The following is a 27,782-nucleotide window of genomic DNA, read 5'->3' as shown; positions in this document are numbered from 1 at the left end:
AGAACATTCTCTTTTTTTCCTGAAATCAATAGTTTCCAAGTTGCCCACTGACCCACTCTGTAACCAGATGGGTGACAACCAGCAATTACAGAAGTCGCTTGCAAAGTAACAAAGTTACAGCCGTTTTCATTTTAAATAGTCTTCAATTTAAAAAATTTGCAGTCTGATACAGAAGGCTAGAAGACCTGAACAATATGAAAGTGCTAGTCATTAATTTACAGAGATCAGGCATCACATAGTGCTAGGTTGTATCCAATATGCTACATATGAATACAGCTGTTAACACCTTAGAAATGCCTCTGGTTGTTTTTCAAGGCTACTTGAAAAATCAATAACCTTGGCTTGTATGTTCATAAACATGTTTGTGTTTATGCAGAAAATAACAGATATCACCACTACCAGAGGTATAATCTTATTACGGCCATTAGGCCACAACAATGATAATGAAATATTTAGTCCCATTATCGATTTCTAACTGTTAATCCCCCAAATTTGTTTAAGTGGGAAAAAAAACAAAAGAGTTGCCATCATGGTATCCCCTCCACACTGGGCTCCAGAAGACAACGTTGTTCAGAGCTTCTTCTCTTGCATCGTGCTCAAGTTCTTGGTTTGTTTTCCCCAGCCATTGGTTGCATTTTGGTTGCTTTCCCACATCTTCTGGTGCTTATTTCCCATTTGACAGATTGAAGAATGACTGAGAAGAACCAGTTCGGGAACCACTACTTAAGGGAACAACACAAGCTTTTTTTCACTTCACTACAATCAGTCACAGAGTAATAAAAAGAAGAACAGATGACTCAATTCATTCCTGGAGCAGTGCCTCCAAAGTTGAAAGTAGATGGCACCACTGGCGCTGTGAACTTGTACCCGCCGTGTTTCTCGATCATCTTGGATTCTGTAATAAGATAAGCAACAGTACTTAAAATCCACAAAACGTGAGGAAAAAAATGAAGTGGTTTCCTGAAGGAAAGTGTTGTTCACTGTTCATACTACAGAGCTCGTGCTAGACTGCCCAAATGTCTGTCCATTTTAAATGTCACGCAGTCCCAAGACAAATATCATGTTGTCATTTGAAGAGTAAGGGTTTAAAAAGGTTTCCCTGTATCCGTCCACAGAACACAGGAACATAATTTGGAGACAAGACTAGCTGCCACACATTGTGAGCCAAAGCGTTTTTTAGGCATTTAATGGCTTTATTATTATTAAACAATAGAGAATTAACAGGAAATGAGGAGAGAGATGGGGGGAAAAACAGACTTGAACACTGGACACTGGTTTTTCATCAGCCCCTAAGCCTCCTAGCCACCAGTTTGGCTCACAAACATAACCGAAGCCATGCAGGCAGGACACGCCAGTGTATTGGCATTTTACAACTTAACTAGGATTACAACACACATTTTCTTTTATGAGGTGGAAAATGAGTTCTTTAAATCATCACACACATTTTAGTGGCCATAAAAAAGGCAGAAATGCAGCGGATTGCAACATGCTAGACTGTAATTGGATAGAGGCTATGAATACTATAGTACTTTTTATTTCAGATAAATGTATAGATGAAATGGCATTTGTAATAACATTTATAATTTAAATGAATGAGAAGCAACAAAACCAATAACAAAAAAGCAGGAAATAGTAGCATGTAAAAATGTGCTTTATTGCCAGACTGAAGTACCGCATCAGAGTTTAATTGGAAAATTGGGGTGCAGTCTCAGCAGGCGCTCACCATGTGCTGCCCGTCTCTGGTCTGCAAGTGTGCCAATGTCCTGAAGGTGTTTGCCCTGATCTTCATCAAGGGCCTGTGTTAGTGCCTGGTACCATGCTGGGTCACGGCTCTGGATATCTGCATAACCGTAAAGTGAGATCAGTGATTGATATTCGTTTTACTGAGTCGTTTAATTTTGATTTGCAAGAGATTGATTAACACATTTTCATATCAACAGGCCATCTTACTCTGTAGTATGGCTTTGAAGATCTGATACTCGTCCACCAAGTTGTCTTCATCATCTACAGCTGTAGTGTAGCCCTCAAGTGCCGTCTCCTCAGCATCGTCCTCCTCCCAGTCTTCATCGTCTCCGTCCTCTCCTGCCTGCTTCGCCAGCATCTCCAGGTACTCCTGGCCTTCCTCATCAATGTCATCCTCATCACTGCCCAGCTCAGCTACATTCATTAAGGGGGAGTTAAGGGGACACCTTTCAGCATCACTTAATACACTTGCCCTGCAGAGCAATACTGAACTTTGGTTGATGCAACACTGAATACATCAGACTAACGCCTTACCATTGTCGTCATCCTCTTCCCCATCTTCATCATCATCGTCGTCGTCATTCTCATGCTCTGCTCGACAGGCGTACGCCCTCTTGAGGCCATTGAACAGTAGGATGGCTGCTGGAAGAAGCTGGACGGCTACCTGGTTGACAACTTGAGGCCTGTGCTCGAGGTCAATGAGTGCACAAATTCCAAGAATGCACATCTTCCTGTCGTGGAGGCTGTGAGGGGAGAGAGGAGAACAAAAGGTTAGCGGGATTTATGATAGCAGTCCTGCAATTAACAATTACTAGATGAAGCCACTACTCTGGGCTTCTTTGGCTACTGGTTATGTAAATAGCTTGAAGACATAATTTTGGGGTCTAGAGATCAGCATTTATCATCATCAAAATAAAAGATGAATTTTAATGAAATTATTAATAGTTGCAGCCACAGTTCATACATTTGGCAAGTATGGAGTTGAATATGAATAGTGTCTGCAGTTAATACCAGGCTTAAGACATTTATTGTGAGATTTAAAAAGCGTTAAATTATAAAACTCATGAAACTCTCACCCAAGGAAGCAGTCGACATCTTTGAGCCACTGGGTGATGAAGTGGTTAGTAATAGGCTCAGTGTTGTTTGGAAAGCGTAGGTTCTCCAAAGTGTTGAGGAGAAGAGGGGGGCTGTAGTAAAGTGCAGCGATAGCCACCTGCAGGCACATAGTCCTTAGCTCGCTGGTCTTCACCTCCCGTGTCAAACGCTCCAATGCAGCAGCCACAAACAAGGGCACAACCTGCAACAGTAAGTTCAGCTTCAATAGAGCAAAACGGCCTATTACCAATATTCTAACAAATATTAGAATTCATAATTTTAATGTAAGGAGTGAATGCATCCCGTTCAGCTTCAAGTCTCTAGTTGTGTCTCAAAGGAATACGCCACCGTTTGTTGAAATAGGGCTCATCACCCTCTACCCTGGCCAACGCATTTTTTGTCTCCGTGCAAGTAATTAGGTTGTTTTTTTGTCTTTTGTTGGCTCACTTTTACTCACAACATGCTAACTGACAACATAGGATTCCATTCACTACGCTAAACTAACTAGTAGGGGTGGTACGGTTCATGAAAAACACCCGAACCGCTCGGTTCGGAGCATGTGTGTACCGCACGGTTCGTCAGTACACTTAATGTGCACTAACCTCTTACTGCCGTAGTGCCCACTTTCGACACCTATGTTAAAACAACCCATGGCAACTGATTGGACGATTGCGTCACATGGGTCTGGCTGGTCCCCAATTTCAAAACAGACTGTCATGGCGGCTCGTTCAGAATACGATCTCATATTGTACTAAAACAGTTCACCGAAACGTGTTTCTGAAAACATTTTAAGCGAGAAATAGGCCATGCAGTTGCTGAATCTGTCTTCATTTCAGATCGACAAAGGTCAGTTTAAAAGATTTGTCAGATTTTGAGAGACACCGGGCCGACCGCTCCTCAAGTGGAGTGGGGTGCCGCTGCAGGTCACGTCACGTCCCCTGCAGAAATGTCAAGTGGGAGAGAGGCTGCCCAGAGCTGGAGGATAAGCCAGCGTCGTTTATAGTCCGGTGTGTGGGAACATTTTGGATTTCATGTTACCTATGATGAAATAAAACAATATAGAACTGCCACTGTGTGCATGTATTGTGCAACACGCATTCAATATGCTAATTTTAGCTAAATGCTGACGTATATTGTGGAGTGTTAAAGATTAAAAGAAAAAATAAGAACCGTACAGAACCAAAAACCGTGACACGAACCGAACCGTGGGTTTTGTGAACCGTACCACCCCTACTAACTAGAAACTAGCTGCCGGTGTTGCACCGGACTAAAACAATAAATGCACAAAAAATGCATTGGCCCACCTATCTACAGCTAGGAGAGACCGTGATAAGCCCTATTTCAACAAACAGTGGCATATCCCTTTAAGCTCATCAGTTTGTACTGACCTGGTCAATGCCACGGCCTTTGCACTGCAGGATGATCACCTCCAGCAGTTTGACTGCATGGCACTCTGGGTCCTCGCCTGGATCACCGGTCAGGACCTGTGTGAAGGGACAGTTTCAGGTAAACCTAAATACACACCAATCACCACAAATAATTAGCTTGAAAACACAGCCTGTTACATCATGCATGATCAACTGCACCATTTTACCTTCTTGCACATGCTATAAATCATCTCCAGGTATTTGGTGTCAGATAGGAGAGTATCTGTGTCAACTGTGACATAGTTGTGAAGAAGAGGCATCATATCTGAAACAGAAACATTTACTTTTCACACAGCTGAGTTTACAGCAAAACAAATCCACACTTTATCTCTGGATATTGGCTGTTACAGAGTGCGGTTCTAGCAATCCTTTTTATTTTACAGTTAAAAAAATAAAAATAAAAACATCTTTATACCTCACACAGAAACCAACTTCGCATTCTAATATGAATGCAAGCACTGTTTCTTAGCCAACCACATACCTGTGAAGTAATCAAATCCATCTTGCTGGAACACTTCATACACCAGTGGAAGGAGCTGCCACATCTGTGGTGACACCTGTTGGCAGGTCAGGCTGTGAGCCAAGGACAGGATCTCCTCATAGAACTCTGGGGAAAAAAATAAGAGAAAGAAAAGTGAGTCACTAAGGGTAAATAAAGTTGGTTTATTATCACTAGTTCATCTCTTAAGGCCCGACAGAGCCGTTAATCAGCCGTTTGACAGCCTGGCGAGGTCAGTGACTCGAGTCTGTTCGGTGTATTCCGTGCCATTGTCCGTCCGAGGGCCCGTTGTCCTTCATTTTGGCTGATTTCACATGTATAATCAGCGGGGCAGGCACTGCCAGCAGTCGGACTCAAATGACCCATCTGATTGGTAGAGTGCTAACCCGGAAATGGGGAGCAGAATGAGCATGACTAGAGTCTCAAAATCTGACAAAATCTTTAAAACTGACCTTTTGTTGATCTGAAATTAAGACCGATTCAGCAACTGCATGGACTATTTCTTGCTTACAATGTTTTCAGAAACACGTTTCGGTGAACTATTTGAATACAAAATGAGATCGTATTCTGAACAAGCTGCCATGACAGTCTGTCTTTGAATTTCCGGAGAAAACCGACCCACGTGCCACATTCGTCCAATCAGCTGCCGGTTTTAATTTACAGATTAGCACCGCCTGCTGTCATGGAGACGTATTACGTCTCTTCTCTTCGGTGTGTTGTGAGGCATTTTTTTGACCAACTCAGTCCAACTGCCTTGTAAGCAGGTTTACGCAGACAGACTTTTAGTGCAATATGCAGCTGGAACGTGGAAGCACAGGAAGGACCTGCTTACCCAGTACATGTTGCTGCAGCACAGTGCCGATCACCTGCAGACAGATGCCCTCCAGCTGCTGGGTGATCTGAAACAGCATGAGGGTTAAAGGCAATGAGGGTTTAATCAATATATTAAATTAGAGAAGTTAAAGCTGCCATAATCAACTGTGTCTAGTTTCATCTCAACAGATGGGATGTCATCCAATACAAGGCAGTGAGTGAAACAATTTAGTCACATGTTTTGTACAAAATGTGTGTAATAACAAAAATAATATATCACATCACATGCGGTCGTTTCGCATTTGTTAAGCACTTATTTTGTGTTATACAGTGTATATACACACACACACAGTATGCTGCTGAGAAACCACTTAAATGGGTCAGAAACTAGTTTCAAAGCATATTTTTACCAAATGTTTCAAATGTTATGACCATTTAAAACTGAATGTAATATAAAAAAGGGAAATTTGCATGAAAGGCACATCAAGATCCAATAAAAAAATACCCTGTAAACTCATTGGTCAAACAAAAATAATTCCAATTCTTTGTAGCAAAGTAACGTACACTGCTGCTGAACTGTTATGCAATCAAAATCCTCAGTGTAAAGCAATGCTTGGTCAAATCTAATTGCTTCAAGCTAAAACAGTCCTATGTTTCAGCAGACATGGTGGCAGAGTGCCCTGGCACTATTTCTAGTGTCTGCCTCAGCTTCTGAGTCATTTTGAACACGGTGAGAACAGCGAGTGTTCCAAGGAGTTGGTGGGTGGCTGAAGTGTGTTGGCAGAATGCTATAGCAGACCAGAGATGCTTCTGCAGAGGAAGTGGCACAGAGATAGGCACACACAGTGACTGCTGCTAACCTCTTTGTGGTCCTCCACCACACTTAGCAATGTGTCAATGGTGTTGAGGATGCCCATGGCCGTCACTGCCTTGTCATCTCCGCCCTCCTCGTCAGGGCCCGTCTGAATCACCTGGTTGAACGTCATAGCCTAACAAAAAAACACAGACCATTATGAATGAGTCTGGACTTTTAGTATCCGTACATTTCACCATAAGGCAGGGAAGTCCGATTTCTGATCTCCACAATATGAAATAAAAGAAACCGGATATGCATGTTACAACATACATTGAGATCACCACAGTCAATTTCTGAGAGGTAAACATTTGGCATCTGCTATTACTGCATTCACATGGCAACCAAGATTTAAATGGTTAAGAGCTGCTGACTGCACATGTTTTTAGAAATGTCTGATGGCTAAAGAGAAGGAAAGGTTTTCCTGTAATTTGGTGAGCCATTATAATCAAATAGGACACCCTAACTTTTTGGGTAAAAATCAGATCATAGCTTTTTCATTACTCAGCAAGTAGTCTGGCTCAACAAAAGGACATTGCTTGGATAAAGTCTGACAGTCTGCTCGTGATATCCCCCCTTCCCCTATCTATTTTGCAAGGGCACAGTTGCTGCATCTGTGGCTTAGCACTGCCCAGGACATTTGTGATCGGTTTAAAGAAATACAAACAAGCCAGAGCATTTATCCCTATAACAGAATAGATAAGTGGTGTAGCCAGACCAGACTCCAGCGCTGAGGAGATAGGTATGGCAATGCGAGACTACTCAGTGACTACTCAGTGAGAGACTTCGATCTTGGTTGCCTGTTTTTCTTGCGAGTGGTATGGATCATTGGATAGTTTTTTTTGGGATTGCAGCCATCCTCACTCACTGCAGCAAGAGAGTTTAAGCCACTCGATTATATATACGTATTATGTGAAATGACGACAACATGTAGCCTCATTACTGATTGCACTTACCAAATGCTGTGTCATCTCCACAGCAATTGGAGTCACCTCCTCACTGTATTCACAGATCATCTTCTGTATGACGTTGGTGAGGTCATCATTCTCCGTCTCCCTGACAATGTGCAGGAGTGCCTGCATCACTGGCCGGATGAAGGAAGTGATGTATTCTTTGGCTAAAGAACAAGGAGTTCATTTAGCCACTCATACAACTTCTAAATTACACATTCTTAAAAGAAAAGTCATTGTATAAAAAGGGCAGTCAGTAAAACACCAGCTGCATTACTTTACTTGCTCACCTTTCTCCTGGTTGCTGATGAGAACCTGCAAGGCAATAGCAGCCTCCACCTTAACTGGCATCTCGTTGTCATTGATTAGACAAAGGCGGGTGAGCTCAAGAGCCGTTTGCAGGTTCTGGTCACTTTTGAACTTCACTTCACAAAAGTAATGCAGCACCCAGCAGGCCTGTGTGAAAACCGAGGTTGATTTGTTGCATGCATGCAATTATTTAATAGTGTTACCACATGAATCTTAGGTCTGCCGGTTGGGAAATGATCACTTACCCTGGCTCTCATGTAGCCCAGTTCACTGCGGAACAGGGGGAAGACGTGATTCTGCAGCATGAACTCCATCTGGTCCTTATAAATCTTTTTCTGTGTAGAGAAAGAAATAAAAACTTTCAAGTTCCACAAGGCAAACAAACACTTATCCTATAAGTTTATCATTTTCAACTTAAAGAAATTCCCTATGACTTATTTGATACTTTCTAAAAATACGCTGTTCAGACCAAGTTTGGGTAAATTGTCCGATGACAACTCTAGTATCAGCACTTGAATATTCGGTCCACAGCTGACATATTAAACCCTTCAATAGCCTGCCAAGCCACAACTAAGAGGGCATAATAAAGCCCATAGCTAAACCAACTTCTGCAAAAACCATCTCTTGCCCCAGTTAGAGACCACCATTTCCAAATGAATGCTCATGAGGGCAGTCATGGTAAAAAATAAAAATCCGGTTATCTGCACCATGTTACAAATGTTCAACACCTGTTTTGCTCAGAATAGAATCAAACGCCTTTTAATCTGTGTGAAGAAAAGAGCAATTGTCAAAGAAGTATTGCAAACAAGCTAGCTGAGAGATGTTTACCTTCAGCAGGATTTCAGCCAAAGAGCCAATCATGTGAAGGGCACCATCCTTTTTCCTGGGGTCAGAGGCGGGATCAGTGAGAATCTGGTAGCAGAAGCCCATAGTCTTTTGCAGCACCTAAAAAGAGCAAGAACACACCAGACTAGGTCATATTAAATATGTGGGGACAGAGGTAGAATCCCTTTCTTCCAACTGACAAAAGAAATCACGGTTAAGGTACTTAACCACAAAATAATAATTTCAACTCACCTCTTTCCTCTTGTTGCAAGCAGTGAAGAGGAGCGTCTGGGCTGCTGTTGTTGGAGAGATAAAGTCCTCAAACACGTCTAAAGGGGACAGCAAAGATCGGATAAATGGTTAGTCATCACCGGTGCACACAAATCCCTATTAAAAAGGAACCATCTTTCTCTGCTTACCAAACTTCATGCGGATGTACTCGTATGGATCCTCCTGCCACAGCTCCTCATCGCTGTCTGTGTAACACATGAGGGGGAAGACCACATCCTGAATAATGCCCTGAAAAAAAAAAAAAAAAAAGTCACAATCAGAGAGCGGCATTAACACAGTGGATGTATGCTTCTCTGAACCAGTACAGATTTGCAGTGCTTCAGCATAATGCTTCTACCAGTGACAACCAGCCCATCAAAGCAAATATAGTTTCACAATGTTGTTACTGCACAAGATCCAAGACATTTACTACTGTATATTGTGAAATGATTACTGGATATTCAGACATATTTTGCATTTGTACCTGGATGTGGGGCTTGAGGTTTCTCCACGTCAGAGCATGTGCTATGCCCTGGTTGATGTAGTTCAGTGTCTGTTGGAGTACTCTGGGAGCCACATATTGCTTTTCCTTGTACTGGTATAAGACTTTCAACAGCACCTAGTACACAGATATACAAAAGAATTGCTTATATTTGTGAGATGCATTTCACAAGACACAGTTCAGTGTGACTGGAGAACTTTTGTTAAATTACACCTTCTGAAGTTCTTACCTGCTGAGCAGGAACTGCATATTCTTTGAGGAAAAGTTCAGCAAACTCTGCGTACTCTTTGGTTGTGTTGCCTGGGCTTCCATACCTGCAGAGACGGTTTAATATAGTGAATGTAATTGTTAAACATGTTTGTACGATTTACTAAACAAGTTAAGGGCACAATTATTGGATTTGTACCTCTCAAACAGTCGAGCCAAGATGTGAAGGGCCCACTTCTTACACTTCCACCATGGCAGCTCAGGACGCTCATCTTCATCTATCTGCATCGTCTCCTGCAGACCAAAAACAATGTTGGTACAGTCAGCTTGTGGAGAACTGAAATGTTGACATCTGGGAAAACCAACCATTTGTAAGGAGTGATTGGCAATACTAGTGTGGTATGAATTCACTTGGTCTCCTTACCGGAGGCACATCTCTATCCACTACCGTCTTCAGGATCTCCATCCACTCTGTCAGGTTCTGTCTGTTGATGAGTTCCAGGGGCAGGTTGTACTGTGGAGACGTAGAAGAGTTCGTTTTATTATACTTTCTGAATTTAACTCTAATTAGTGCAGATATTTATGTTCACGCCACAAAAGGGACATTATAGATTTAAGAATAAAATACTAATTTCAGTGAACAAACCAAACTTTCAACACTGGTTGAACAAAACTGTTTCATTACCTGAAAGAGGGCATAGAGGATTTTGAAGATCTGTTTCTGTATGAGGACCGAGTCACTGGAGTGGTCAGGAAGCAGCTGGATAAAGCGTTCTTTCAGCATGGGCATGAAGATGTGCATGGCAGCCACCAGAGGTTGACGCTCTTCTGGTTTTTTGTATCTGTTTCAGACACGGGTTACATAAGCCACACAAACACAATGTCAGCCCCATGTCACATGTACAATTAAATTAATTTCTTTTTTTTGAGAACCCTGACTTACTCGTAGTTTTTGACAAGCTGGTAAAGACAGAGTAAGATGCCCAGCCATCCTGCGCTGTTGTCTGACTGCAGGTAGAAGCCAATTTTGTCCACGATGGTCGTCCACTTGGCGGGGTAGTCATGCTTAATCATGTGGTGGATACATGTTGTCAACTGGACCCTGACAAGTTCAAAAGTACAGCTTTAGATTGGGTGATTTAGAAAAGGGACAGAATGCTGTATACAGAGTGGAAAAGAGTGACTGGGAGGAAACATGGATAGACAAATTCAAAATCTCCTGAGCTCCTCTAACTCCAGTCAGTCAGCAGGGTATGTGTGGTTACCTGATGCGCTCGGGGGAGTGGATGATGGCCTCCACTATGTTGTCTCGAATGAACTGCCTGTCCTCGTCAGGGATGTTATTGACAGGAGTCTCTGTGCCTGAACCGTCGCCATCACTCCAATGCTGGGTTATCATGTTTTTAAGGTAAATCACACCTAGAGAGAGAAAACACAAGCGTCAGCACTTTAACAGCACATGCCATGTAAATAATGACAAAAAAAACAAAACAAAAACACTAAAATAGTTTATTTTGTCCATAACAAACATTTAGTCAAGTAGGTTAATATTGAAACCATTTAACTGTAAAAAGATGGAGCAAGTCACATAACCAAGCAGGCATTTATCGGACTGCTGTGTGTTGTGCACCTAAACTAAAAGCAAATTTGAGATTCACTTGATTTGTTTGTAAGATACAAAAACATGTTTCTTTCAGATTTGAAGTTTGATAAATCAAGAAAAGCCCTGATATTATGTTGCACATTAGAAACATTCAGCTCTTCCATCTCTAAGAGAATAAACTACAAACTAAACCACAATGTATGGTTTTAAAATTCAGTTGGTGTACAACCTTATGAAACTCCCAAATGTGCACTCATCATATGGACTGCATTTACATCATCATGACTGCATACAACACAGTCGTGTAAATTCAGAACAGATCCAAAGCTGCAGAAATAAATTCTTCCATCTGTAGTTGAGTAGTTTTGAATGTGGCACAAGGGTGGTAGCTGGGTTCACATCTACAATATGGGGCCCCACTTGGAGTTCTGTGGCTCGCAGGGAGTGGCATCTGAGGGAGCGGAGGAGTGAGGGCTGGAAAGCGGACGTCAGACTGCTGACACAAATGTCTACACCGCTGGCGAGGCAATCATAATCCAGCCTATCAATGCTGACAGAGCATCCCCCCACCCCTCCCTCCCTCCCTCTGCCTAGGACCACCAAACTACACCATTGCCCAAAACTGCAGAGCCACTAAGAATCTGTCATATAAATTAGATTCATGGACAGGAGGAAAATTAGTTCTTGAAAATGTCTAGCTGAAAGAAACTGCTACAGGCTTACCAAATGATAGAAAATGGCAAATTAAAGAAAACATGAAATGGCATACAAATATGTTGAAATACACACTTCAGGTACGATTACAGTGGCGCTTTAAACTTGGCTATTCCTATTAGCCATTCTCTAAGACATCACAGCTCAAATAATTTATTTATTTGTCTGTGTTAACTTCCGTAAACTGCAGCGCCAGTCCAAAAGCAGGAACTTATTCAAACTGTAGAGATAGGTTGTCAATCATTTAAAATGACTTTGTCAGTGAGCCAACAACATAACAAAAAAAAAAGAAATTGAGCTCAAGTATACAATCACTACATGTGTTTTATGCATTCAAAAAGCCTACCACAATATCTGCAGCAGGAATTTGTATTTTATCTAAAACATGGGAACCAAATACTTAAGGCTCAGTTCTACCTGATCACAAAAAACCTCAATCAACACTGGTAGCTGTGCAGAATGGATAGTTTTTTGTGCTTTTTTTTTTTTAAAGTGAAAGTTATTTCCGCTACCACACAAATACAATTGAGATGAATTAAATTTATTTTGCGGTCCTAAAAGCAAAAAAAGTGACATTTAAAAAACAGTCAACTCAAAGCTTTGACCACCACACACATAAAATGTAATTTAATTGCTGCCTCTGTAATTACCTCCTTTATATTCAGTTGGCAGCAAAAATATCAGCAAAAAGAAGCAGAGATCTCAAAAACTCACCACACACTGTATGCTGCCAATACTGGTTCAAAACCTCAAACACACATTCAATCATGCTGTTTGTTATAAAACTACGATCAATGAATTTGATCAATCTAGTCACTGAAAACTGTAATAACTGCCAATCAAATAAAATGATCATAAAAGAAGAGTGACCATTTTCATAAATAATGCCAGCATTTTTTATGTCTGCCTGCCTACCAACAACAAGACATACGGGAGCTAAATGAATAACAATCCCACCTACACTGGCACTGTGTGACTTATCACTTTATTCTGCATCTTTGGTGTAGTGACTAAGTGCCACTACAATAAGTTAAGACTATGCATGTTTGTAATCAGCTTCACTTGTGATATTATTCAGACAGCTTCTGTGCAGGAGTCTGCAGGAGTTGCTCCTCCTCTATTCGGCTTTAAACCCCGTCAGACATTGCTCCTACAGCTGGAAAAGGAATGTATTGCACTAAAGCACAGCTCTATAACAGCTTAATTTGCTAGTACAGTTATGAATACTTTGAGGTGGACACAAAATGATTAAAATACTCTGTACTTCCTGCAACAACTTCGGTCAAGATTTTAACTTTGAACATTCATTCCCCCCCCATTGACACCTTCCTCAGACCAGCATTTGACTAAAGCAAAACAAGCTATATATAACCAACTTCACATGTCCACTGCTCTTCAGCGTTTCACTTTAGCCTCACAAAAACACAAGTGTGAATCATGTAACAACGCTGAAAAAAATATTTTTCAAGTTACATAAGTGACCTGTTTAACTTTGGCTTAAGGAAAATATCTACTCCTATTTGTCATAAGGCAATCGGACAAAATTGGAGTCAGATGCAGGATAAATTGTTAAGTCACACAGTACCAGAGTGTTCCAGTAACTGTATGTGGATCAAATTGATACAAGGGGCACACAAAAAAAGCACAGACTGTCATTAGATTGTTTTAAAATAACACTTTCTGGACACAAACTGCAACATAGTAAAAGAAAAGAAAAAAGCAAACAACTTAATTTCCTAAGCAAGTGTTATATTGCATGTTATTATTGTATGCTCAAGAGATTTTAACTATTCAAAAATTATTCATTCATTCAGCTTCACTAGCAATTATTTACAATCATTTTGAATGTCCAAAATCCAATTCTGGATTTTTATTTGGGGGTTTAATCTCAGTCTAAAAGTGAGCCTCCTAGCATATGAATGTTTTATCCAAACAGGCATACAATTTTTGAAAAGGCAGAAAATACACTTACCACATTCATTTAACATTAAACCAATGATAAATGTGTTAAAATGTCATTAGCAAACCAGTGTAGTTTTTCCCCCCTATAAAAGATGTTTTAACAGGGAACATCTGGCATCTTAAGAGTTTTTGTGGAATCTCCAGCTCAATTTTTAAAATCTATATTCACCCAACTCTGATTACACAAATCAGTTGACTGAACATATGCTGGTCCCAATCCTTAGGTTACCAGCAGATAGCAGGGCCTGAATTTGTAGTGAATACTTTAACATGAATAACATACGCAGATTTGATCTTATGTTTTGTCTAGTTACAACATCATCTTTTACCAATGCAGAACTGTTGTTACATGTCAAAAGTGTAGACTCACCTGCTTGCCTGACAGGCAAATCCAGCTGATCAGACATGGTGACACGCAGCAGAGTGGACACAAAGTTTACCTGGGTGTGACCCTGAAAATCAGAATTGAGAATAGCTTAATATATGCACAAACCCTACTTCCAGTTAATAATGTTTTACTGTAACATGCTGTTGTACTGCTGGGAGAATATGCTGCCATCATAAGGAACTTGGGAGGTTGTTATTTTAGACATGGCAAGTTCAGTACACAATAGGTTTTGTGTACAGGTGCTTTAAGTCATACACTGTTGCCAAGTGATTAACAAAAAGGACATTGCACTAATACCTCTTGAAATGGATGAATAATGTTGTGCTTTGCTGCATTTACAAAACAAATTCCATGGATCCTCGATCATTTTAAAACACACCAGCATACGTCACAACTCTGCCAGCTGTCAGAACAGTACAAACGTGCCGTCAGTGAGTCAAATGAACTATTCTCAAAAAATTGGGATGCTCACATTACCCAGCTGTGATCCAGAGCAGTGCAGGTCTTTTTGAAATTTAAAACCAAAGTCAATTTTCCAATCTAAAACATGATTAAGTGGTAAAATGACTAAGGTCAGATTTACAATCAATATATATTTCTGGGTAATTGCATCCTCCATAACTAATGTTACAATAGGTTGGTCCCTGTATAGTTGTAAAGGTGATATATTATGAGATGACCAACTGATTTATCAGATGTTAATTAAAATATATCCCCAATGCGCTTTCAACCACAACGCAGCTCCAATGTATTGTAATGACATATTTTTTGTTATTAATATTTTTTAATGCGTTTCAGAATTTGGTCAAACCTTATTCAATTTTATCTGGCAATTTTCCATGAAAAACAAAGTCAGACTTTATGACTAAGCAAAGCACTGTATTTAGAAGCTATGCACTCCCAACAGATTTACTCCATCCTCCTGTAGATCACTCTTCAAATGATGTAATTCAAGTGAGCCATCACTATCAACGCATGTGGGTTTAAAAAAAAAAAAAAACCATGCCCCTTGCACTGCCAAAAATAAACATTAAGGGGCAAAACATACTGAACACATGTGCTATGAATGGATTATCACTTAAAAGAAAACATAAAATAGGCCTTAGCTAAAAATATTGTTTAACATGACATGAAGGCTTCAAGTTGTTTTATGTAATTTAGGAGACAGTCCATACTAACTGAAATAGCATTGATGGAAACTATTCACCCCCCAACTATATCTGTCAATCAAAACGGAAGACTCCCTAGCTATAAGTTATAGTCAACGTTATCCATTTCAGTCTCAATCTTAGCCATTAAACTTCTTTCTGACACTATATACATCTTACATTCTGCTGGAGAAAACAAAAACAATGTAAACACTCTACAGGTTTAGTGATGAGTCACATAATTAAAAGTTAAAAAGGAGAACATGGTGATTAGATGATGAGAGACAACACAACTTATTCCGGCTGCTGCTTCAACCAAGAAAGTGTTGCTAACATTAGCTCACATGGAGCTGGCCTAACGTTAAACTCAATTTAATGCCATTTCTTACAAAGTAACTATAAAAATCAAAGATCACATCAAGTGTGGCTACGCCAAGCAACAGCGAAAAGTTGGCTCATGTAAATCTTATTGCGTTGTTAAATAATGTCATCACTTCAGGGCTTGTCACAGTGACACGTGAGCAGCAGCTATGTAGCGGAGCTACGGCAGCTCATCCAACAAGTAGCTAAGTTAGCTCGCTAGTATTAGCAACACAGCCATGCATCAGTATTCTGCTGTTAAATACGCATACTAGCACATGCCCCACATTTTACTCAGCTTCACTTGTTGTTTTACACACCAGCCATATTATTCTTGTGTCGTGTCAGCTCCGAAATTAGTTAAAACTTAGCTGAGAACTGTGTGTGACGGGCTAATAATTATCTCCTTAACGGGGCGAGAAGGGCTAGCTTGTTTAGCACAGGCGACACAGCTGGCTCATGATGAAGCTAACGTTGACGTTGGTTACTGGCACAAGAGTGTATCATCGGGGGAAAACAAATACTATTGAATTCATGCTAATGGCTCTACATTGTTGATAGGAGTGAGGACGTAAGAAGAACTATACTTGTCGAGTATCGGAATTTAGCACTTGATCTGTCAAGGTAGCGCTAGCAGAGCCCAGTCTACCTGATCGCACCATCTTGATGTTGTGAACGGCCGAGGCCCGATCCAAGACCGCGCCACAACCTCCATCACCATTAACGGCTAATCTCAACTTTTACCTCGTTCAACTGTCTCTCCGCGGCCTCACGGAGATTGGGGTCCATCGTCCCCCGAAGGGCCTCGACCAAAGACTCAGGATCCATAACTAAAACTCTGTTTACGGCTCGGATTTTAATATTTCAGACGTCTATCTCAATTCCCAGTCACTGCGCACATGGACGCACGGCTCTCCGGTTACCCGGCGCGAAAGGAAGCAGTGAATAAAGTACCCGGATAGATCAGCGCCAAATTTGTGCAACACGAACATCCGGCGGCGACCGCACAGCTATGGGAGTTGTAGTTTCGGTAGTTCCCAGCATAATTTTAGTACAACCTGTCCACAGGGACGGTAAGGTGACCCCCCTACCGGTTGCCCTCCTTCCAGGAAAAACAAAATATTTTCAGTATTCTTCAAATAATCAAACGCCCAAATGTGTTCCTGCCAAACGCATTTTAGGTAGCCTATATTCACATACTTAACCCTCTGGGGCCTTTCCAATCTTTGGGTCGCCTAGTTTCATTGTGTGATAATGCTGTACTGTATTACCTCAACCCTGTAATGCACAATCAAGTTACAGAAATCTTTTTTTCTTTTCAGGACAACCTGGGCTATCAGTGTATGTATGTTGCAGGGTTGTCACATGAATGTTTTTTTATGTGACTATAAAGATAAAAGAAAAAACAACACACATTTATTTTAGTACTTTAATTTTAAGATAATCACACGCCCATACATTTTCCTGCCAAACAGGAACAATAGTTGTCACATTGGTCAGGGCACTGTGAACCTACATATTTAAATTGAACTGACTTATTGTACCTTCTTACTGATTGAAATTAAATTTCCAGTTTTCCAGATGGTCTTTGTCTGACATTTTACAGGTGAAGAACAGGTTCACTTAGGGCTGTGCAATTAATTGAAATTTAATCGTGATTATGAGTTCTACTCCCAATGATCACAAAAACATAATAATCGAGAAAAACAATTATTTAGCTCATTACGTTTTGCAAGTAAACTCTTATTTTCTCTTGTGTTCTGAATGAAAAAAAAAAGTTTAAATAAAAGTAGTGAGGCACATTGTATGTGGTATTTTTTGTTTTGTTTTTACTGTTGATTTATTTAACTTTTCCACTGTTTTTTAAGTTTAATAATTGCAACATCTTTCCAGAAGTCAACGAGTAATCGTGTTAAATTATCGTGATTTCAATATTGACGAAATAATCATGATTATATTTTTTTCCATAATCAAGCAGCCCTTGCTTTGCAGGCAAATTTTTAAGAATGAGGCAACTATTCAGGGTGTAAAGCTGAGAGATAATTATTTGGACAATATCAGATCTTTTAAAAACAATAACTACAAGGCCAAAGTGCAGAGTTTTATTTGAGGGTGTCAGTAGCTTAATCATTATCCTACTGCTCTGTTCAAACTGGTTAGCCTACTATGTAGTATAAAAACGGCTATGGTTGGAGAGTAGGCTATTTAAATATTTTATATCAGCAAAGTAGCAATACCACTAACATATGTAAATAATCAAGGAAAGTACAAGTTCTGAATTCCAAATCATATCTAAGTAAAACCACATAAGTATTACCAAATGCTACGAACATGTTTGATAACAAAATTTAAAAATCTTCTTATGTAGAAGAATGTCCCTGTCGAAGTTTGTATTTAAATATACTGTTAGGCAGCTTAATCTGTAAATATGAATCATGTTTTATATGCACACCTTTGTATCTCTGTATGTAAAAAGTAAATAAACTAAAGCTGAAGCTGTCAAAAGGTCCTTAAGTCTTATTTTCATCTGATATGTGAACACTTCAAAAATTAGAAACAGCTCTTCCAGTAATACTTTATATGAAATACAATATACTGAGTTACAGAGTCAAAGCAATATAGTACCTGTCCAGATAATAGTTAATAATGGACTTCACTGTAGCTATGAAGACACTGTTACTGCTGGGGGCGCTGTTGTCTTATGGCACAGGGCTTGCTGCTGTGATGTGAAGGTAAAAGGTCAGCCTGTGTAACGTGTCAAACGGCTGTCACAACGCCGGTGTATCACTTCACTGTCCAGCCGCCTTCTGTTGCACACACATCTGTACTGTTACCCTAGCTGACCTCAAAGTTATCTCAGCAAAATGGCAAAAAAGCGAAGAGAAAGACGAGAGGACGACGGTTTGTCCTCGGCACAGGAGGAGGTGAAGGCTAGTGATTCACAAGTACTGAAAGGTGAGTTCTGGCTGTGGTGGCTGACGTTAACTGTTAACATAAATGTAGCGATAACGTTAGAGCAAAGCAGAGGAAATGAAATACTTCTAGGTAACGTTAGATACAGATAGATTGAGCCATATATCAACTTGGCAGGGTCATTTCTACTTTAAGGTCAGTGCAGATTGCTGAACGTGAGCTAATGTTAGCCGTAAGCTGGTTGTTGTCTTCTTTACAGTACTGAGCTGTGGTCTGTGGTTGTAACACAGCTAGCGAGGAAAATTAGCCGATTAGACAACTTCGATGGCTAACACGTTAGCTTAATAACGCCACATAACGTTAACTCTGTCGTGTTGAAGGAAAGGTTATATATCGCTAGCTAACGAACATAGCTACACCCCACGCAAACCCTGTTAGTGAGCGTTAGTAGGGTATAAAACCTCTAACCTCTAAATTATTTAATTACCATGAATGTTGAAACGAGAGTAACATCTTTTTATTAACGTTAGCTAGCTAAGCTGTGATCTTTCATTAAGAGACTGTCCAACGACCGGTGGTGGGGGAAGAACTAATTCATTCAGATCCTCTAGTTAACGTTACTCTGATAAAAAGTAACAATACAACACTGTAAAAAATACTGCAAAGACTTGCATTGAAAATTAAAGTATCTCAAATAAATATACTCAATGCTGAAAAGTAGCCCCTTTGATTGTCATACTATTAACGCTATGTATTATATTGTTATTACTGATACATTAATAGTGTAAGAAGCATTGCATTGTTAATGCAACCTTTTTAAATACTGTTGTATAACGTTAGTTTAATCTATGCCAGTGCACCTCATTTTATAAATTCGTTATGTGTGTACAATCATAATTTCTCATGTAACTACAGCTGTCAGATAACTGTAGTAGAGTAAAAAGTATAATATTTCCCCTCTGAAATTTAGCGGAAAAGAGATATTAAGTGGCATGAAAAGGAAATACTTTACTAAGTAAAAGTACAAGTACCATAAAACTTTACTGATGTACACTACTTGAGCAAATTATTTACTAAATTACATTCCACCACTGCAGATGAAATGCCAAAAAAGTGACAAAAAGGGACCCAGGTTAAACCCAGACCCGATTAGCATCTTTACACAAACATTCTACCCAAGTACATTTACAGCTGAATATTTCTATTATACATTTTACAGTGTGATATTAGGCTTATTCATTGTTTTGGTTAGATGTACCAAAAACTGGTAACTGAGTGTATGTTAGGATACAAAAGTCACTTTTGGTCTGACTTGACTGCTTTTAGGCTCATCTCTGACCAGGAGTCACTGCTTTATATACTTAAATACTCAGAAGTGTGATATGCACTAGGAGGAATATGTCTTCTTTGCAGATATCTGTATTGGAAGGTGCGACCCTAGTACCTGTGTTGATTTGTTAATCAGTACAATTGGTGTTAATTTGTTATTTGTAATTTGCTCCGGTTACCACTGTTCATCTCTAAATCATATTGCCAGAGTGCTGTAGTTGGTTAAAAAAAACAACTATATACGCTATTTTCCTATTTCATGACATCTCTATCTGACACCTGAAATGAACCAATGTTACAGCTATCCCTTTCCATAAAGTCTTTAATGAGACTGCAAGAGTCTGTCTCAAGGGGGAGAGTCAGTTACCTAGGGAGTTGCACAAGTGATGCAAAACTCATAAGCAAATTACACAAGGCTCCCTGGTAGGTAGTTTGTTTTTATAGTAACCTCTTAATTTATTTGGTAAAACCTATTCTCTTTCCCCCACAGAGGCTCAGCATAATGAAGGGGGCTCAGCACGCATGTCTGTCCTGATTCTGGTGTCTATCTTCACCTGCTCTGCCTCAGTCATGTACCTGGTCTACAGGAACTTCCCAGAGCTTCCCAAGTAAGTTTTTTTGTGTGTGGATTATTAAACTTGGTTAATTGTGGGTGGGGACTATGTTTATCCTTGGAAATTAAACTGATGAGTGGCAATTATGGACCTACAAGAGTAAACAGTATTTCATAAATAAATTATAGACCTATAAGAGTAAATAGTATTTAATAAATAGACAGAAAAATGTCGATGCAGTGTAACAGGTTTTTCACTTGGTTATAGTTTTGTACTAAATGCAAAACTGTCATTCTTTTGTTGATGTTTCTTACCAAGGTAAAGTTAGTGGCTATTTTAACACCCTTTAGTACTATATATAGTAAGTTTATTTACATGGCAAAACATTAGTGACAACGTGTTTTACCAAGAAGAGACATTAACAGGAGAAGAAAAAGACCAGATAATATGTATACTTAAACATGGACACATACAAACCAGAAAATATATAATACAATTTTGGACTGATTTAGCTTCTCTGAAGATTTTGAGAAAGATTGTCATGTTTTTTTAGCCTGACAAGCTAGACCCACATCAAGATGTTGGGTCTGGGAACTCACCATTGGCAGGGCTCAATCTGAGGGGCGGGATAAATGGTTGTCTTTCAAATTCCCTTCTGCACTTATAGCCAACCAGAGCAACGCTAGTTGATAGATTAAACTTTTGCCATATCCGGCCGGCAAAACTCCGAACACATCTTCCTTTTTTAAGAATGACTTCAGTGCTTAACTCCAAGTCTTCCAGAGTCGTGGCTAAAGCCGATTCGAAAGACCGCTGTTCGTCAGCAGCAGAAGCCATCATCTGTGTTTTCAAGTAGCAGGGAATTCACGTGGAACCGCCGCAACTCTGCCCTCCTTATGTTAAGCCCGCCCACCGACTCTATACACGATGTGATTGGCCTGACCAGAATTTGGTTTTTCCAGCTCGCAAGCCAATGGAGAGTTGCTAGACTGACCCTGGCTGCAAATTACATTTGCTGCCGCTGGGGTGCGTCTAGATTTCTGAATACACGTTTTTCATTTACCTTGGAATAGCTGATGTCCTTGACTCTGAGGACCTGAGGCCTATGTTGTATGCCATTCTTGCCAGCCATTGTTTTTTAAGTGCAGAAGGGCCTGACCATGTATGTAATAAAAAAGTAAATGATTTAAGTAAATCTTAAAGTTAACTAGTCACCTAACGAAGAGCTCTTGACTAGTCTGAGGCTTCACTTTTCCTTAGGTTGCATGAGGTGCCTGAGTTTGGCAGTATTTAGCTACTCATCATGATGCTCAAAATCCAAAGGCGACTTTAGCATTTTGAGCAAAGTTTTGGTAAGGAAAACAAACGTGTTTCACAAATGTTTGCTTGAAATATGTGTGACTGAAGATTATAATTTTATTTTTTTCCAGTGATGAAATGGAGAAAATCAAGATCCCTAAAGACATGGATGATGCCAAAGCTTTGGGAACTGTGCTGTCCAAATACAAAGACACATACTACTCCCAAGTGTTGGTGGCCTACTTTGCAACATATATTTTGTATCCTTGGAGAATCCATCTATCTTAACTTTAAAAAAAAAACAATACAAATTAACAGTTAATTTGTTGTTAACTGGGGTCAGCAGTTCAGTCAGATTTTTTTAAGGCCCAAAATAATTGATCAGGTTCTTGATCTTGGGATGCCACCATGACAAACACTGGCTCCAGCTTCTTTTTAGTTTACTTAGTTTAGTTTAGTTTACTTCTTTTTTTTTTTTTTACAAAACAAAAGATGACTTATCAGTTTAATTGAAGCTTCCATTAGGACTGACAATAGAAAGACACACGTGGTGGAGAAATACTAAACATTTGAGTTTTCATTCCTTCTGTGGATTTCTTTCTACCTTAACATGGACCGTATTAAATCAAAGATTCCACAGAAAGACCAGCAGGCTACAGTGCTTAGAGGATTATTAATGTTTATTTATTTGATTTAACATGCATGTGCCTGAGTGATAACTGTTTTCTGCAAGTCGTTTACCTTGACACTTTTGTCAGCCTCCAGACATTTGCCATTCCTGGATCTATCTTCCTTAGCATCCTGTCTGGATATCTTTACCCTTTCCCCTTGGCTCTTTTCTTAGTCTGCTTGGTGAGTAAGGAAGGACAGTATGAAATGTCTGATTGAAAACAAATGTTATATTGTATGATGAGCAACTGTGCACCGAAATAGCTTCCATGAGACACACATAGGTATGTAAGGATGTGGGTACGCATCATGCCTCTTAACAGGGAGATAAACAAAATGGAAGAAAGCAAGGAAGAGCAACAGACAGACATGCAATATATGTGTGTACAACATATCATGTGCCTGTGTTGTATCATAGTCAATTGTGGCCACTCTTATATATTTTTTCTTCTCTTTTGTAATGTTTTGTTCCTGTATTGTTTAATGCTGTTTCAAAACATGGTGAGGGCTGAAGAAGTTCCTGTTCTGTGATTCTGAGGGATGCTAAATTGTGATGTTTTTGCTGCAACAACCAGGAAGGGCAGTGGTTAATGTGTGTTAACACCTAGGCCCTCAGCCCTGTCTTTGAAACACCTTGATGTGTATTTAACATAATGCAACACCACAGCTGCTAAAAGTAAAAATGTCCAGTCATGAAGATGGTGGTCTTTTGATGTAGGAGTATGACGATAATCTTTAGCAAGTTACCTGTGTGTGTTTCTGTGTTTCTTACTGTGTTTTTATCCGTTGGCAGTGCTCCGGCCTTGGTGCTTCTTTTTGCTATATGCTATCATATCTGGTGGGCAGACCGATGGTCTACAAATATCTCACAGAGAGAGCACAGAAGTGGTCCCAGCAGGTAAACGCCTTAACTGAAAATGTACTGTGAACAGAAGGTATATACTGTAAGAGCAATATTCAGTTTAAGATGTTTGGATACTTTTTTTCTTTTTTATCAATCATATACAATTACCATTTTGTAAACCACAACTGTGCAGACTAATCCAGTCCAAAACAATGGCTCTGCGGCAAATCCTTGTTAATCGTACATTGTTCAGTTTTCATTCACACTGTATGAATGCTCTTAATACAGCTTTAAAGCTTTAGTGCGTAACTTTTTGATATTAATCAACGTCCGATACAGTCAAGCTATTGCCAAATGAGTTGCTATAAAGCTAATTAAGACTATCAGCTCCACACAACTCTCTCTGTATTTCTCAGTATGGCTATGTTTAGAAGATTGTATTGTCCGGTGACTTTCCTGCACGGAAACTCAAGAGAAGATAATTACTTCTTTTGAAGAGTCCATCATGTTTTTTTAATCTTCCGTGTCCTCCTTGGCTACTAGCAACTCTGTGGAAGGGGGGGTGTCATGGAAGGCTTGTATCATGTGGATGCGCCAACAGTTTTGTTGTCACTACTGCAGAAACTGTGCACTATAGCTTTAAGGGAATTCTGGAGGCTAAAGTTGTTTTTTACCAAAAATAAATACTGGTATTGTAAAATATTATGTAACTGTTCCTGAAATTACTATAACGACAAAGGTACTGATACTGTCCATATAAAATGATCATAATAAAATTCACAGATAGCATTTACTGGTAATTCAGGGCATATGACTTACATCACTTTTTGCTGGCAGGTTGACAAACATAGAGATCATCTAATCAATTATATCATCTTCCTGAGGATAACCCCCTTTCTTCCCAACTGGTTCATCAACATCACCTCACCTGTCATCAATGTGCCTTTGGGGGTTTTCTTCATCGGTACCTTTCTTGGTAAGACTGTCTGTCCCTTCTGGCTGAACTGTATACCTTCTTTTGATATTATTTGTTGTCACTCACTCACCTGTATTGAACCTGGCTGATTCACAGGAGTGGCGCCTCCGTCCTTTGTAGCTATCAACGCGGGTACAACACTGTACAAACTGACCACAGCTGGCGAGGCCGTGTCCTGGAACTCTCTGGCTGTGCTCGGTGTACTCGCCGTGCTCTCCATCTTGCCCGTCTGCTTCCAGAAAAAGCTGCAGAAGAAACTAGAGTAGAACATTAAACATCTCAGCACCTCATCTGCTGGCTGATCCCAGCATCCTCTTCCCCTCGGCTCAGGAACGTGCAGCTGTCACTCAAGTTGCTCTGCCTCAGTCTCATACACAGCTGCTGGTGGGCGAATATCTGACCACTGGCACAACAAGCTCATCACTTTTTGACCACAAAATGCATACAGTGGCGGGAGGTCCGTAGTAAGTGTAAACTAGCCGCCTCTTACAAAAGTTTTTTTGGTTTCTGTGAATTCTGTTGTTGATTGTGGCACATGTAAATAAGAGAAATTTAGTTTTTTTTTTATTTAAGGCACTGCTCATTATTTTATGATTCTTGCCAGACAATTAAAGGTGCTACTTGTAGGATGTTGGAGTAAAACTCATCATTCTGATACTTTTCATTGGGAAAAGTGTTTCTCCTTCTTGCTAGAAACTGCTAAAAACAATGTCATCGGTAGCCTAACTTGTTGAGGCTGTTTTTTTTTTGTTGTTTTTTTTGGCTGGAATAACTTACCATTACATTTGCTTTGGCAGTAGCATATCATTTTCTACATCCTGTTTGTAGCACCTTTAACTTCCAATCCTTTTTAAATATTTATTTGAACATGCTTGTGTCTAATTTCAACCTAATGAATGGAACCACCACAGCAATAAATGTCACTGTAAGTTTTGATACCTGGTGCTTGCCTTGGCAAACAGTGTGAGGATAGAATGAAACTGTGATGACTGATCTTAGTAAGTGCTACTTTCGTTGACATGTGGGTGAGTTCCTATGTTCTTCCTTGAAAGGTGCCTGGAACCACTGCCACACACATTTCACCCAATTCTGTTCATATTAGTAGACACTTTAACTTGTAAAGAATGGACTAAGCTGATGTTATATTTCCTCCCAGGACAAAACTCCAAGCATTTCCAAATTTGTATTTGTAATTAGGAAATGAACATAGATTATGTCAACACAATGAATTTATGTGTGGTAAGATGTACGCAACACAGAAAAGTTAGTGAAAAGCCAAGCCGAATCATCTTGGTTTGTAAATTTGAAATAAATCCAGGGTGAGATGGGTTCTCAACTTTTGCTATAGGTGATGATAATGCACGTCTAGTTGTGTCAGTCTCAACCTCAGGATATTGTTTGCTCTGCCAGTATAGAGATGGTGATGCCCATATAATGGATGATATACCTGTGCCCTCAATAAGACTGCCAACGGACTGAGCTATCCAAGCCTTACCTTGCTTTTTACTGCTTCCATTTTTCACCAGAAGAAATGTATTATGATGCCTGATTTATGTTTTTAGTTCTCACTGAATTTTTCATTTAGATGTTGTTTTTTTTTATTATTTCTGTCCTGTGTACCAAGGTAACTTATTGCTGCTGCTTAAAACATTCTGGACAGTTACTAGAGATGTTGATGCAGTTAATGTACATGCAGGTAACTTATTTGACACACTTTTCTTTAATCTCTTAAAATATCACATGAATAGAGGCAGTTGATTTGGTGCATTTTGAGATTTCCTGTTTTTACTTAAATGTTTTATTATAGTAGTAAAATTTACTATTGTAAGATTAATAACCTTTCAAACCCAAATTTGAAACGCCTACATAAGCATCAATTTCCACGCTACTACTGTCAAAGACTGTTGTTTTTATGGTTCTTACTGGTTTATGAGAGAGCTGCATTTGTGCAAATGACTAATCCAGAAGGTGGTTAAATCAAGTGGTAAATCCTATAAATTGCTCCTAAAAATCTTTATTTGCTTCAATATTTAAACCTGTTCTAAACTTCATGCTACACATATACTCAAATTGGATATATTATTGCTTTTTCTTTGTCCTATAACCCTATCAAAGATGTGAGTGAGATATTTCTTGTGTAATCTTCTGTTAACATTTCAAAAAGCAGTATTATTTTGTACTGAGCAGTGATGTATTGCAGTATGAAGTGTTTACAGATTGCACATTTCTGTCTTATCTAATTAAATTAGTTTTTCTTTTAATATTTATTAAATCATTACATTTATCTTTACAGGATATGAGTTTTGAGTGCATGTTTGATGCTGCTGTTTGATCATGCTGCAGCAGGGAGCTATCAAAAAGTAACAGCCATTTATAAATGATGATTACATATTCATCATTTAATATTCTTTCAAATGCGGGGTTTCGCAGCAATTAAGTTTGTATCATTGACTGTAAATATTAATCAATTAATATTAACAGTCTATGGTTTGTATATAGACTGTGCTCTCTTTTGTTTTGTGGGGCCACATAACATGCAGCCAACTCCAATGACACAAATAAAAGCGTTTGTCTCTATAACCCAAACAAAATGGTTGACACTGACATTTCAGTGTGTTTATTAAACGATAAACAAATGTTATCACATCTTCTGTATCAAGTCCCACGGAACAAGAGTGAGGTTTAGTGCCACCAGGTGGTGATATTGTAACATACCTGCTAAGCAGTGTTCTGTTTGGATAACATTGCATTCACACTTTTACTAGTGTAAAAACGCGTTTAATCAGGGAAATCTTACATTTAATTAAGTTATAAAAAATACATTGAAAGAAATGCAAACGTTGTTTCTTAATATAAAAATCTTAGTAAAATGCGGTCAGTGTGTAGATTTATTGTCGTCGAAATGCAAAGGAACGGTCTTAATTCAATTCATGCTGGTTAAATGGGTTGACTCAGTGAAATATAAACCTCACTTTGTGATAGTAAAACGATTTTTTTCCCCCACTGGACATAAACAATTTTCTGTATTTAGCTTTCAGTATTACAATCAAGCACCGTTCTACAGATATACGGTTGTACTCTATTATCTAAAGGCCAATAAAATACCTTTACATCACATAAAAAAACAGGGTTAAATTTGATGCTCCTCTAGAAATAAATAACTGCAACCGCTAACTCATTGCTTCAAAACAAAGTGCTAAACAGAATTGAATACAATCCAATGCACTATAACCATAACTGCACTAGCTGCTGAACGGGTAAATAATCATTCCTGCCAAGGTCCATGCACATACAGTATCGTCCTTGTGTTACTTTATGGATTTAAGAAATTATTACAGCTGTTGTGCTGTTGACGGACCACAATGCATTTCGACTGCAACGCTCTGATTTCAATAGATGTGTAAAGCCAGAGAGAACTAGAACAAACCCGAAAGGAATGAAATATTTATTCAAAATAAAACAATAATTGGATCAGCAATAATCGGATGAAATAATAATATAGTAGAGTGAATTACCCCACAGGCTGCATG

At 39.3% G+C, this 27,782-nt stretch overlaps 2 protein-coding genes across 2 annotated transcripts; one reads left to right on the top strand and one right to left on the bottom strand.

Annotated features, from left to right (window-relative positions):
- Positions 1-123: 123 nt before the first annotated feature.
- ipo7 (importin 7) lies at positions 124-16,632 on the bottom strand. The gene is made up of 25 exons (XM_028569766.1): positions 16,413-16,632; positions 14,143-14,224; positions 10,759-10,912; positions 10,437-10,595; positions 10,179-10,335; positions 9,918-10,007; positions 9,693-9,787; positions 9,516-9,600; positions 9,269-9,403; positions 8,934-9,033; positions 8,767-8,843; positions 8,518-8,634; positions 7,935-8,024; positions 7,671-7,836; positions 7,387-7,547; positions 6,438-6,566; positions 5,597-5,663; positions 4,747-4,872; positions 4,433-4,530; positions 4,227-4,322; positions 2,820-3,040; positions 2,278-2,486; positions 1,951-2,157; positions 1,724-1,840; positions 124-895 (listed from the first exon to the last, which is right to left on the bottom strand). Exons 1-25 carry the CDS (start codon positions 16,494-16,496, stop codon positions 798-800), a joined length of 3,120 nt encoding a protein of 1,039 aa, XP_028425567.1. The 5' UTR covers positions 16,497-16,632; the 3' UTR covers positions 124-797.
- Positions 16,633-18,379: 1,747 nt separating this feature from the next.
- tmem41b (transmembrane protein 41B) lies at positions 18,380-26,513 on the top strand. The gene is made up of 7 exons (XM_028569879.1): positions 18,380-18,623; positions 20,401-20,518; positions 21,895-22,023; positions 22,522-22,615; positions 23,226-23,330; positions 24,114-24,252; positions 24,349-26,513. Exons 1-7 carry the CDS (start codon positions 18,533-18,535, stop codon positions 24,516-24,518), a joined length of 846 nt encoding a protein of 281 aa, XP_028425680.1. The 5' UTR covers positions 18,380-18,532; the 3' UTR covers positions 24,519-26,513.
- Positions 26,514-27,782: the final 1,269 nt, after the last annotated feature.

The sequence above is a fragment of the Perca flavescens genome, chromosome 1, assembly GCF_004354835.1.
Source record: "Perca flavescens isolate YP-PL-M2 chromosome 1, PFLA_1.0, whole genome shotgun sequence".
Taxonomy (NCBI): domain Eukaryota; kingdom Metazoa; phylum Chordata; class Actinopteri; order Perciformes; family Percidae; genus Perca; species Perca flavescens.
This window is presented reverse-complemented; position numbering and strand designations above follow the sequence as displayed.

Excerpts from the sequence above, each read along its gene's own strand:
- ipo7 (XM_028569766.1), bottom strand. The coding sequence starts at position 16,496 with ATGGATCCTGAGTCTTTGGTCGAGGCCCTTCGGGGGACGATGGACCCC. Across the intron at positions 10,008-10,178 it reads TCCTCTATGCCCTCTTTCAG|TACAACCTGCCCCTGGAACT; the intron begins GTAATGAAACAG and ends ACGTCTCCACAG. Across the intron at positions 2,158-2,277 it reads GGAAGAGGATGACGACAATG|CTGAGCTGGGCAGTGATGAG; the intron begins GTAAGGCGTTAG and ends TAATGAATGTAG.
- tmem41b (XM_028569879.1), top strand. The coding sequence starts at position 18,533 with ATGGCAAAAAAGCGAAGAGAAAGACGAGAGGACGACGGTTTGTCCTCG. Across the intron at positions 20,519-21,894 it reads AACTTCCCAGAGCTTCCCAA|TGATGAAATGGAGAAAATCA; the intron begins GTAAGTTTTTTT and ends ATTTTTTTCCAG. Across the intron at positions 22,024-22,521 it reads TACTTTGCAACATATATTTT|CCTCCAGACATTTGCCATTC; the intron begins GTATCCTTGGAG and ends CACTTTTGTCAG.